Raw genomic sequence first — 12,452 nt, 5'->3', positions numbered from 1 at the left:
CAGAGATGCAGCAGCTGATGAGAGCGTAGGAGTCTATAGAAGAACCCAGTAGCTGTGGTACTATTGTTTGACACTTCGGAGCTTTATTTCTTACTGTTTATATGCTCAAACTGGAGCACATGGGGCACAACACTCATTAATAACAAATAGCTGCCGCCTGGTATAAAGAGTAAAATTTTCTCCGTTGAAGAGGGCTACTGCAACTATTTAAGTCTAGGGATAGGGCTGTCCATGGGAGAGCAGAGACACAAGGTGGGTGAAGTAATATCTTTTACTTCAGTTCAGGGTGCAGCAGGCAGATTAGTTGTGGGCTTCTGCATCACCTGCAAGCCCCAGAACTGGGACTGACTAAACCAGCATTGATCTGGGGTTTGCAGGCAGGCCAAGGGAACAAGCATGAGTTTCATATACCCAAATGCCCCATAAGGGATGGAGAAAGACAGTGGCCACTAACCTACCTTTAGTAGCGATCGCAGAAGAGCCAGAGATTAAGACAGTAAATTTCATCTTCCACAACCCAACTCCTGCTTAGTACCCTGCACGCAGCCCAATTACTCTGTCTGAGTGCATGTGGGCAGGGGTAGTGAACTTCACCCCAAAAGGAGAACAAGAACAATGTGGTTCTGATTTTCAGATGTCCTGAGTACTGCAGCTCCCACTGGAACCACTGATATTCAGCCCCTATTACAATCAGGCCTATGTAACTCCACAGATTGTCTTTGACAGAAGCAAAAGGAAACAAAAAAAAAAAGATATCACGCTTTCCCCTGCCTTTCTGACCATTTTTTGCTGAAAACTGAGTCAAGTGCTCAGACGTAGTGAAACCAGCTGTGTTACAAATCGTTCTGAGGAGCTCCAGTCAAAGTATAGATTTAATGTTGATGGAGCCCTGTTCTACTATTTTGATGGAGGACAGTCTCATTCACTGCTAGAATCCAAAGCCAATAGAGAGTTTTCTCCCCTCTCGTTTCTGCTGTTGTTATAGCTCATGTTAGATGCCTGCTGTGTCTCTGCAAATGATGCAAGCAGACAGACCGTGTCCTTGTAAACCTAGCACAAAGTCAATACTGTGATCTAAGCCATTTCAGCTTGTGGTGCTGTGTATGCTGCTCCTCCTACTCTGGGGGCGTATTCCGCTGCACACCTTCTGTTTGAACAACTAGGTGGCTTTCTTGAATATCTATGAAATTTGTGTGCCCCAACCAGATTCACATCTCAATATAACTATTCCTCATTCCTATATCCACACACTTCCATCTCTTTCATTGGAGGGCTCTTCATTTCCGACTCCACAAACGATCAGTTACTCACACGCTCCACTCCCTTGAGGTTAACCCATTTGTACCAACTCTGAACGCCGGCCTTGGAGTCTGAGTGAGCAGTGAAATAGGAAAATAGCGCCTCTCCTCACCTTTCTGGGGCATGAGCAGTACACGCCAATGGCTTGTCTCCTGGGTCAATCCACGGCTGCGTGGGCTGCACAGTACAAGGAATTAAGTAGATTGTGTACTCTCCAGAATAGTCCTTCCTGGAAACAGACGGGAGATGCCATGGTTACCGTATTAATCCGGGAGTTGTTTACCTGCCTGGAAACATTTATCAGATGGGCAGTTGCACAGCTTTTTACATCCAGCATTTTCTCATTAGTACAAATGATTATCCGTGCCTGTTGCACTATTCTAATACCGAAGATAAAAGTTTTGAACCACTACCACCAGGTGTAAGTCCATCAATTCCAGTGGAGTTACAGCAGGGATAAGAATTTGGTCCACAGTGTTTAAAGATGCTCTGTTTGCCTGTGTGCACGAACACAGCTGGATGAGAGACAAGGGATCATTTACTGAAATGATAGCAAGAAAAGAAGAGTGAACGAAGATATTTCTGGATCATAGCGTAAGTACTTATATCAAAGATAACTTTAATTTTAATTAAACTATGAAACACAGGGACTGAAATCCTGCTTTAAAGCGCAAATCTCAATGCGTTTTTAGGAATGAAGTCACTACCAGTACTTCCACGCTACTTACACAGAAGTTTTGTCTCTCCCCCCAAAAATGAATTCAGTACACTTGAAAGGAACTGGATTGACAGCCCTGTAGAATTAAGCTCTGCCTTTACTCACATGATGGATACAGCATTGGCTGTAGCAGTGAAAGCTGCCCTCCTATGTGCCTCCTTTCAAAACCTTGAGGTAATGCAGGTTCCATAGGGCATTCAATTCTAGCTCCCTTTGCTGAGTCTGCCCACCAGGCAGATACTGATGACTAGACTTGAGGCCAATGAGTCCATTTTACATAGGCCACCAACAATCCTTGTTATGAGGAATCATATAGGTACTGCCATAAAGGTATATAGTGCTTACTAACACAGGGCCAGATTCTACTACTTTACTGGCTGAGTAAAGGTATTTCATTTTACAAGTAGTCCCATTGAGTGAGGGTATCAGAATCAGACCCATAGGTAAGACACGTTCCCTGCTGTAAAAGGCCTACAATTTCAGGTAAACAAACAGAAGACAGGACACCAAGAAGAGGAGAGGAGGCAGCCGAATAAAGAGAAGGAGGGGTTTTGAAGAGGTGTCATTTATATAAGATGATACAGAGCATAGCTGGAGGAGGAAGACAAAGGAGCCACCAGATTAATAACAAAATTAGGGGCTACCCACCAACCAGGGTTTAATTCAGCTGTTGCCATAGAAGTGAATGGAAACCTTATTCTCAGTTGCCTTGCACCTTGTGCAGTCATTTACCCCAGAGTTACACAGGTGCAAGGCAACCGAAAATCAGGCCCAAAGACTCCATATCCCATTACCAAGCCCCTACAAATGATAGGCTGTTAATATGGTGAGAAGTTCTTGGAGAATAAAACATTTATAAGCATATTTTTTATTATATATATATATATATATATATATATATATATATATATATATATATATATATATATATATATAAAGCCCTGATTATGTGTTCAGGACATCTAACAGGTGAGACTTTTGCCATTCACATACTATACCTCCATTCTTATATCCTGTGCCCAAAAGAGCCTTTCTGCTTACGCAAGATCCAAACAGATTAGAGGATTTATCAAGGCCACCCAGGAGATAAACAGAAATAAAGTTTCATGATAGTGGCTAATGCCATAACAGCAGAGAGAGAAATTAAGTACTAGTATGACTGAACTGGACAGTTTGCTCCAGGATGCTGTTAACACTGGCATTCTCAGCATGCACGAACACCATTCTGCTGATGGAAGCTACAAAGCCAAGTGTACCCACAGTCCTCCTTCCTCACCTGTTATAGGAGCTGGTTGCCCTCCACAGCTGATAGGGGGAGTCAAAAGTCTGTGCACTCCACAAAAGCTGCAGATCGAACTCAATCCCTCCTAGGTGGTCTGGAGTCATTATAAAAGACTTCACATCTGGCAGAGTATGGTGCTCCATCACAAAATGCCCTGTATGGAGGAATACAAATACATCACCTATAGAGACATATTTTTACCTGCATCTAGCTTTCTTGTCTTGAAGTCACATGCTGGAGAGGTGGTCAGTAGAATATCTAATGTTCCATTAAAGGTTTAAAATAAAACAAAATATGAAAAGATCCAGTCTTGGATCTCAAGAACTTGGAACTCAGTGGGATAACTCATGTGAGTAATGGTAACCTGTGTGAGTCAGGATCAGGCCTGCCCTAAGAAAGATTTACAAACAAACACAATGGTAAAATACTGGCAGATGATGTACAGTAGCATTCCCACTGTTGCTAGCCGTGATGGGACTGCACTGATGCTACAGCACCAGAGGATTTCAGAAAGTCATTCGTCTAGATACGGCCAGGACAAAAGTAGTCTCCTGCAAAGACCAACTGACTAACGGCATCCAGCAAACTCTGGAGTATAGGAACCTCACTCCATCCAGCTGCCTACCATTAATGCCGACACTTTCACTGCTGGCGTCAGGAGTCCCCAATACCTGGCATTAAACTGTGCTTGCTCTGGTTTCCTGTTCCTTAGAGCACTGGCTCCTGAAGGCAGAGAGCACAGCTGGCCTGCCCTGGGCAGGAACAAGTGGAAAAGGAGTAAGCCAGACAGAATACCACAAGTCCTTCCCAATACAGGTGAATTATGGTGCCAATAAACATAGGGAATGAATCAAACAAACAGCAACCAGCTAAGAGGGTAACAGCAGGAAAGCAAATTGGCCTTTGGATAAAAATAAATAAATTCTTTGAACGTGAACATTGCCCTCAGCCATATACAACAATCCTAGAACTTTATCATCACTGTCCTCAGGACCAATCAATATTTGTATGATGTTCTAAATCAAAGCTGACACACTTACCTCTGAATTTGGCATGGGTCTTGAATTCAATAACCAGCCGGCCATCCTCTCGGATGTAAATCCGTATTATCTGCAGCCTGGCGGAGAGAACACTGTCTGTCTGAATCCCTGCATGAGCATATTGAGGAGAAAGTGAATGTAACAGCAAGTGGATTGTCTAGAACATCTCTTGCAATGAATGAATTCACACCATCAGCATGAATTCCAGAGGTAGACAGTCTGACAATACACACCCAGGGCCCAATCCTTGCAGCTCTTACTCAATGTGAGTAGCGAGACTACTCCTGGGAGGGCTGCGGGGTTGGGGTCTCAGCTTCAGCTGGTCAGGAATTTATCGACGAAACCTAAGTTACCTCTAAGCTATGTGGCCACGCAGCAGGCTATCAAGAGTCACGCACACTGGGAGTGGCACCTCTGCCCCGGCCCCAGCCTCAGAGCTGCCACAGCTGGGGAGGGGCGCCTCTCCTCCAGCCCTGGGCTGCCGCCACGAGAGAGGGAGTCCTTTCTCCCTGCTGCAGTTTAGGGTAGCCTGCACTCCAAACTCCTCATCCCCGGCCCCAACCCAGAGCCTGCACAACCTGCGCCCCAACCCTGAGCCTCCTCCCGCAGCCCAAACCCCTCATCCCCCACCCCATCCCAGAGCCCGCATCCCTAGCCAGAGCCCTCACCCTCCCCTGCACCCGAACCTCTGCCCCAGCCCTGAGCCCCCTCCCACACTCCGAATCCCCTTGGCCCCACCCCCGCCACACATCACCTCCATATTGGTGCACATAACAAAATTCATTCTGCACATGGATGTAAAAAATTAGAGGGAACTTTGGATGAAACATTTCTCATTGGAAAATTCCTATTTGTCTAAACACATCAGGATGGACTTTCTGGTCAAAATGAGAGAGACACAGCCCAGAATAGCCTGTAGTCCTGTGGTTAGAGCACTCACCTGGGATGTGAGAGATGCAGATACAAGTCCCTGCTCAGCTTAATTCAGAGCACTGGCTATTCTGCAGTAGCATGTACGCTCATGGGTTTTAAACATTTTTTTTAGAAAGCCTTTGGTTTTGTTCTGGCACAGAATGAAAACAGGTTCTGAAACCTCAATATGTTTAGCAAAACAGAATTCTTGCCCTACTCACCACAAGCCCAGGGTTCAAGGAGGGGGCAAACTGGAGAGAAATTAAAAGGAATATGGACAGCTTGACTAAATAGAAAAGGATGGGCTCACACACAAGCTGACCACAGACAGGTGCAGGTGTTGGTTCTTTGGTATAATCATCAAAAAAGGAGAGAGACTGTGCAGAATTTACACCTCACAGTAACTGAACAAAAGTCAGTTTGGACCAACTATTGGGAAAAAATTCCAAATGGTGAGTTCTATAAGACTGGGTAGGAAGCACCAACATTTGAATAATTTCAAAAAGAGCTGGAGAACGCAATAAAAAGTATATCCCAGTGAACAATCTTGCCAGGACAGTGAAAGGGCTAGATGACCCAACAGGTCTTTTCCAGCTACAATTTCTACCACTCAGTGAAGGCAGTTTCATTTGTTAATGGACAGAGCTTAGAAGGTGAAGGACGACGCTCCTTGCTAAATATTTACAATTTAAGGGTCTGATCCCATTTGTCCTAACTCAGACAGAACTCCCATGTGCTTCAACAAGTTGTGCCCAAAGTGAAGACTGCAGTAACAGTTGAGAAAAGAGGAAAAATGTGCCAGTCTACCTGTTCTCCAGAGAACAGTGTCATAGAAGAAGGAAAATTCCATCTCTGTGTGATGTTCGAGAGAAGCCCAGCCTCTTGGTGCGGTCACATAAATGTAGGACACATAGAGAGGGACATGGACGGTTAGGAAGGACTGGGCAGAATCTCGCACCTGTCAATCAAACAGAAAGATGGTTATGGGGTTTTTGGGGGGTGAAAGATACTAGCACCAGTTCATAACAATGCTTTGTAGATTTAATGTAACTAGTAACACTCAGAGCAGTTCAGATTCTGCCACAGAAATAGCAAAAAGTCAGAGCACCATTCATAGAATTCTTCTCCCATGGGTCCGGATCTTGTATCATGTGGATGCCAAGCTACCTCTTTCCACAAGGAGAATCATGGATGTACATGTACATGTAGGATGTACAAAGGGAAGGATGCAGTATTTCTAAGGCATTGTAAGGTCTTGCTTCCCCCACCCCACCCCAAGGGTCATACATTAGGAATAATCAACTGCAGAAATACAAAATGGAAAATGACTGCCTAGGCAGGAGTACTGCAGAAAAGGATCTGGAGGATATAGTGGATTGCAAACTAAATATGAGTCAACAATGTAATACTGCTGCAAAAATAGCAAACATCATTCTGGGATGCATTAGCAGGATCTTGTAAGTGAGACACAAGAAGTAATTCTTCTACTCTACTTAGCACTGGTAAGGCCTCAACTGGAGTATTATGTCCAGTTCTGGGCACTACATTTCAGGAAAGATGTGGACAAGTTGGAGAAAGTCCAGAGAAGAGCAACAAAAATGATTAAAGGGCTAAAAAATATAACCTTATAAGGAAAGACTGAAAAAATTGTGTTTAGTCTGGAAAAGAGGACTGATCGGCAACATGAAAACAGTCGTCAGATACATAAAAGGTTGTTATAAAGAGGATGTGTAAGGGTGGTTAAGCACTGGAACAAATTATCTAGGGGTGCTATGGCATCTCTGTCATTAGAGGCTTTTAAGAACAGGTTGGACAAACACCTGTCAGGGATGATCTAAGATCAGCGGTTCTCAAACGTTAGCAATATGAGGACCCTCATTTTGATTTAAAATTTTTCAGGGACCCCCAAGCCTCTCCCTCCACCCATGGGAGCTGCAGCATCAGTGCTCGGGGTGGGGGCAGTGCACGGAGGCCTCCTTCCCCCCTCCCGGGCCTCAGGGACCTGCTGGCTGCTTCTGGGAGCAGCACGGAGCTGGGGCAGGTAGGAAGTCTGCCTTCGCCTCGCTGTACCATCAGACTTTTAGCGTGCAGGAGGCACTGGGATGGAGGGGGAGGAGTTGAGGGAGGGAGGAAGAGAGTTGATCAGTGGGGACCGGGGACCCCTAGGGGTCCGCGGACACTAGTTTGAGAAAAGCTGGTCTAGATAACACTTTATCTTGCCTCAGTGCAGGGGACTGGACTAGATGACCTTCTGAAGTCCCTTCCAGTCCTGCATTTATATGATTATTGCTGATTAATGAACAAGTATGGTTGGGAGGAGGGAAGCTTGTCTAGTCCTCCCTCTTGGAGCACAGATAATTATAGTGTGCCTACAAACCATACAAGACACCTTGGTAACTGGATTTTTGTATATGAAATGGGCAAGGTATAAAGCTATCATATTATACCTATCTTTACACATGCCCATTTCCTACGTTGTATCTTTACACAAAGCCATTTTTTCTCTCCTCGCAATACATCTTCTTGCACACTCTGCCATTCTGGTGTAGGGTTAAATAGGTATTTTTCTTTGTTTACCAATTCATAGTACAGAGGCAAATGTACACAGGTGCAGTTGATGAAAGCTCTTTTTCAAGAGCTTAAAGCATTGATTGCAGCAGATGTTTGGAAAAAGCAGATACTGTCATTTGTCTAGGATTTTATTTAAGATTTTCAGGCAGTAAGAAAATACTTACAGATTAAAAAAAGTTTGACTTGAGTTTAACAGACAAATAGTTTTCTTGATTTGCATGATAAAAAAATAAGTAGCATTTCTAATTATTAAAGCCAGGATTTTGATAAATGCTCAATGTTGGCCTCTCTCTGCACTCCCTGAAGTCAATGGTAATTGATCCATTGACTTAAATGGGAACAGAGTTAGGTCAGCTCTTATTGCTGTTAAAAATCTCACTGTAATTGTCTAAAGCAGGCAAATCGGGTGATGTGCAGAGGGTCAGTTGAAAGCTTACGAACCATTCAAGACCTCCCGATAACTGGATTTTAATATATGAAATGGGCACGTATAAAGATAACAACTCAGTGGATCATCACCGACGTTGCTGGTTTTCAAAAACTATTGGAATAAAAGTAACTGTCACTAAAATGATGAATGAGTTTGCCAATGTGAATAAAGACAGTCTTTTCCTGATTAGCATTTGAGAAATGAAAAATACCTCCCTCCCCCGATTCTGCTGAAAGAACATTGTGTAAATACAAAGCTGTTCCTCACCCACCGAAAACACGAGTGTTAGTCAAAGCTGAGTCTGCGAACATGCCTTTATCTTTATATGCATGTACCCTAGCTCTGTGTGCGTTATAAATGTATGGGTATGTGTGTCTGTTATAATACCTGGGCTCCACCACATACGCTAACTGCGCACATGAGCGAACCACACACATTAGCTAACTGTGCACAAGGTACTGTGAATCATGATTTCAGCTCTAAAAACGCAAGTCTCCATTCAGCGCATTAAAAGAGCAGCTCTGCTTGCTCAGTCAGCAGAAGGAACAGTTAAACGCACGAGCCAGTCTGGGTTATTAGAACATATTGTAAAAGCAGCAAAGAATCCTGTGGCACCTTATAGACTAACAGACGTTTTGGAGCATGAGCTTTCGTGGGTGAATACCCACTTCTTCAGATGCATGTGGTGGAAATTTCCAGGGGCAGGTATATATAGCTCATGCTCCAAAACGTCTGTTAGTCTATAAGGTGCCACAGGATTCTTTGCTGCTTTTACAGATCCAGACTAACACGGCTACCCCTCTGATACTAGAACATATTGGTTACACATACTGCAAACAGTAGAGGGCAGTGATGCTCATACACATAAACCATTATTTTATAATAGATTATTGCTGAGCCTGATTGTGCTAATCTGCACATTTGAGAAACCTCCAACAATTCCTGTGAGCTCACTCCACTATTCACAGAGGGCAACATTCTCAGCAGGCGTAAATCAGCATATATCCACTGAATGCAATGCTGATTTACACCAGCTGAGAATCTAGTCCAAAACAATTAATAGCAGAGACGGTCATGAATTTTCATATTACCAATACATTATTGCACTTACAGCATTTACAGTATATTCCCTAGCATACCATGGAATAATATAATTAAAACGACACCATGCTTATCAAAATAAAAAAGCCAAGTACATTTCATGATGTACTATTCATTCATCCGACGAAGTGGGTATTCACCCACGAAAGCTCATGCTCCAATACGTCTGTTAGTCTATAAGGTGCCACAGGACTCTTTGCTGCTATTCTATAGGATGACCAGATGACCTGATTTTATAGGGACAGTCTCGATATTTGGAGCTTCTTCTTATATAGGCTCCTATTACCCCCCACCCCCATCCCGATTTTTCACACTTGCTATCTGGTCACCCTACTATTCTACCTTAAATAACAGCCAGGGGAAAATCAAATGTGTACTGATTCCGTGGGATGGAAGGCACGCCCAATGAATATTTACTGCTACAGGACTTCTGCCTGAGTAAAGAGGTCTGGATTGGGCCCAAGTCTTATGGAAATGAAACCTCACCTGGAAGTCAGCAGTTACAGATCCCCCACAGACATCGATTAATTCTGTCATGTCATAGTAAGCATCAAAGGTCCAAATGCAGCTCTTCAGATTGAGGTGTTTGTAGAGCTGGATTGTCTTCGGTTCTCTCACAGTGGGATCAAACTGGTATGGACGGTCGTATCCAGGACCCAGAACGATGCTGTCATAGGTCACTTCATCCAGGAATCCTGTTTCTGGAATTAGGAAACAAAAGGAGATGTATCTCTGCGAATGAAGGAACTCTGGCCCAGGTACTGACATAAGGTATCGGATATATATACTGAGATGATGATTTTTATTACAGTACTGCTTAGAGGCACTTTTCGCTACTTCAAACTGGAGTTAAGGCTGAGTCCGTGTAAATAACAAAAAGGTAAAAATGTAACAGGGATGTTGCATTTATTCCAGAAACAAAATATTACAAAGCCAGGAAACTCAGGGCTAAGGTTAAACTTATAAAATATCCAAATATATTAAGGTATGAAAACGCACAGTTAGGGCATCCAAACCACCTTAACTCTGCCCTGTAGTGACACCAGGCAATAAACATACAATTATGACATGTGCATTAGAGTGTTTGCAGTCCCAAAGTAGCTTAAACTAATTTTTAAAGACAAATTTTGGATTTTTTCCTTGGCTCATGGTGGCCCTTCCACATGATTTGTTTGCTGATGCTGTTTTCTGTGCCACACAGCAGAATGAGGCACAGGGGCTCACTATGTACCTTGATAAAGACCTGCCAAAGAACATATATGGGAAAGGGGAAATGACCTGCTAACTCCATTCCTTCCCATTTATCTCCCTCAAATATAGGAACTCTGCTGAATATTGATATCACTTTAACATTATATAGTGCCAACAGCATGCTAGGTCCTTGCCTTAAAGAGCTTACACTCTGTATGTTTCCTTTTTAATTTACAAAGCAATCACTTGCTTTAAAGATTACCTGAGATGCCCTGCAGATCCCTGATGGTGACGAGGTTTGAGCAGACATGCTGGTGTCTGTAGATGGACTCGGATAAGAGGAAGTGCAGGTTGTGCAGAGGCATAGTGGAGATGAGAGGCAGCATTCCATCCTGGTGGGGGATTTGCACTGAAATATGGATTCTGGGACAGAATAAACAAACAGAAACAGCTGTTTATGCAAAAACTGTTCACAGAAGGGGTGCGTATTATAGCAGTTTACACAGCACATAGCTAAGGTCTTGTCAACAGCTCACAGAACAAGTTTGAGTTCATTAGTGTTATATTTATTTAGGGCTGAATTTCTTCGCTGATGTTGAGTAGCACAGTATTCCTTGAAATAGACCCCTGACTGCAGTGTTTCTAACTCAAGGAGTAAGGCATGACTTCAGAGGAAATCGTATGAATGCTCACTGCAGCCCTTCAGTATTAAATATGAAGAGCGTTTGTGAGGGAGATCCAGTTCACGATGTACAAAAGAGACCTCATTTCTTACACACATCCATCTTTTTCTGTTCTGTTTCTTGTGTATGTAAAAAAATGAATTAAACTGTTAAAGCCCTGGAAGACCAGAATCAGGGGCAGGTTATTGCGCCTTTCCAGGCACATACCTGTTGGGATGTTCCTTGTGTTTGACATCCAGATACTTCAGAGTGGCAATGAATGACTGAGCCTGGAATCCTCGGGCCGTTCCAGCTACCACAGGAGTATGACAAATGGCACTGTCAGTCCCTATGGTAACTATGTTGCTTCTCAGCGGGGTCCCCACGTGCCCGGCCTTGTCTACGGCTTTTGCCACACAGCGCACATGGAACCGTCGGCTGAAGTAAATGCTGTCCAGCACCTGGAAGGAATGAGGAAAGAGGTTTGCATGTGTGTAGAAGACAAAGCCAGGCCCGCCCCAATACGCAAGGGCTGAGTTGCAGAAGTGCTAAGCACTCACAGCTGCAACGAAGTCAGTGGGAGCTGTGTTTGAACAGACGATGTGTTCTCTGGTTATTATCGATTTATTTATATTACTGTCCTGCCTGAGGCTCCCAGCCATAGACCAGGACCCCACTGCCCTAGGTGTTCTACAAACACAGAACAAAGAGATGGTCCCTGTCCCCGAGGGCTTACAACGTACTGCTGAGTACTCTCAAAGTCAGCTCCTAGGGCTCTCAGTTGGGCACGCAAAATTAGTGGAAACGTCTGACCTTGGTCTCTCTCTACCTCAGTACCCCTTCTGTAAAACGGGGACAATGCCATCCCCCTCGCTTCACAGATAATAGATGCATTCATGTTTGTGAAGCACTCTCATGCTCTTGTGAGGAGCACCATGGAAATGCCTGGAAGGAAATTAATAATTGTCTTGAGAGAAGGGTTTGAATACTGTGCAGCAAATAATGCCTAGGGCCACCCGTTAAACAACCAGAATAAAACAAAATATTGAATAGGTTTTCATTCAGTGAGCACCATGCATCCTGTGCACCGAATGAGGCAGGCGTCTTATCGATCAGGGCATTAAAGACTGTATCATCATGCATATGCACCAGGGGGCTGAATTAAGGTTGCACAGGCAACCTTATTTCTGGCACATCTTAACTTTTGTGTGCTGGACTTTGCAACCTTAATAATGTTCTCTTAATG

At 43.8% G+C, this 12,452-nt stretch overlaps 1 protein-coding gene across 1 annotated transcript in view; it reads right to left on the bottom strand.

Moving 5' to 3' along the window:
* The window catches only part of FRAS1 (Fraser extracellular matrix complex subunit 1), a 319,392-nt gene that overhangs the window by 12,267 nt on the left and 294,673 nt on the right, over window positions 1-12,452 (bottom strand). Inside the window, exons 65-71 of the mRNA XM_050945248.1 lie at window positions 11,435-11,667; window positions 10,807-10,967; window positions 9,840-10,054; window positions 6,059-6,209; window positions 4,340-4,447; window positions 3,294-3,453; window positions 1,412-1,528 (exon numbers count right to left, since the gene is read on the bottom strand). Of these exons, the coding sequence (XP_050801205.1) occupies window positions 1,412-1,528; window positions 3,294-3,453; window positions 4,340-4,447; window positions 6,059-6,209; window positions 9,840-10,054; window positions 10,807-10,967; window positions 11,435-11,667 (1,145 nt within the window). The remainder of the gene's footprint in view (window positions 1-1,411; window positions 1,529-3,293; window positions 3,454-4,339; window positions 4,448-6,058; window positions 6,210-9,839; window positions 10,055-10,806; window positions 10,968-11,434; window positions 11,668-12,452) is intronic.

This window comes from Gopherus flavomarginatus, chromosome 3, assembly GCF_025201925.1.
Source record: "Gopherus flavomarginatus isolate rGopFla2 chromosome 3, rGopFla2.mat.asm, whole genome shotgun sequence".
NCBI lineage: Eukaryota > Metazoa > Chordata > Testudines > Testudinidae > Gopherus > Gopherus flavomarginatus.
This window is presented reverse-complemented; position numbering and strand designations above follow the sequence as displayed.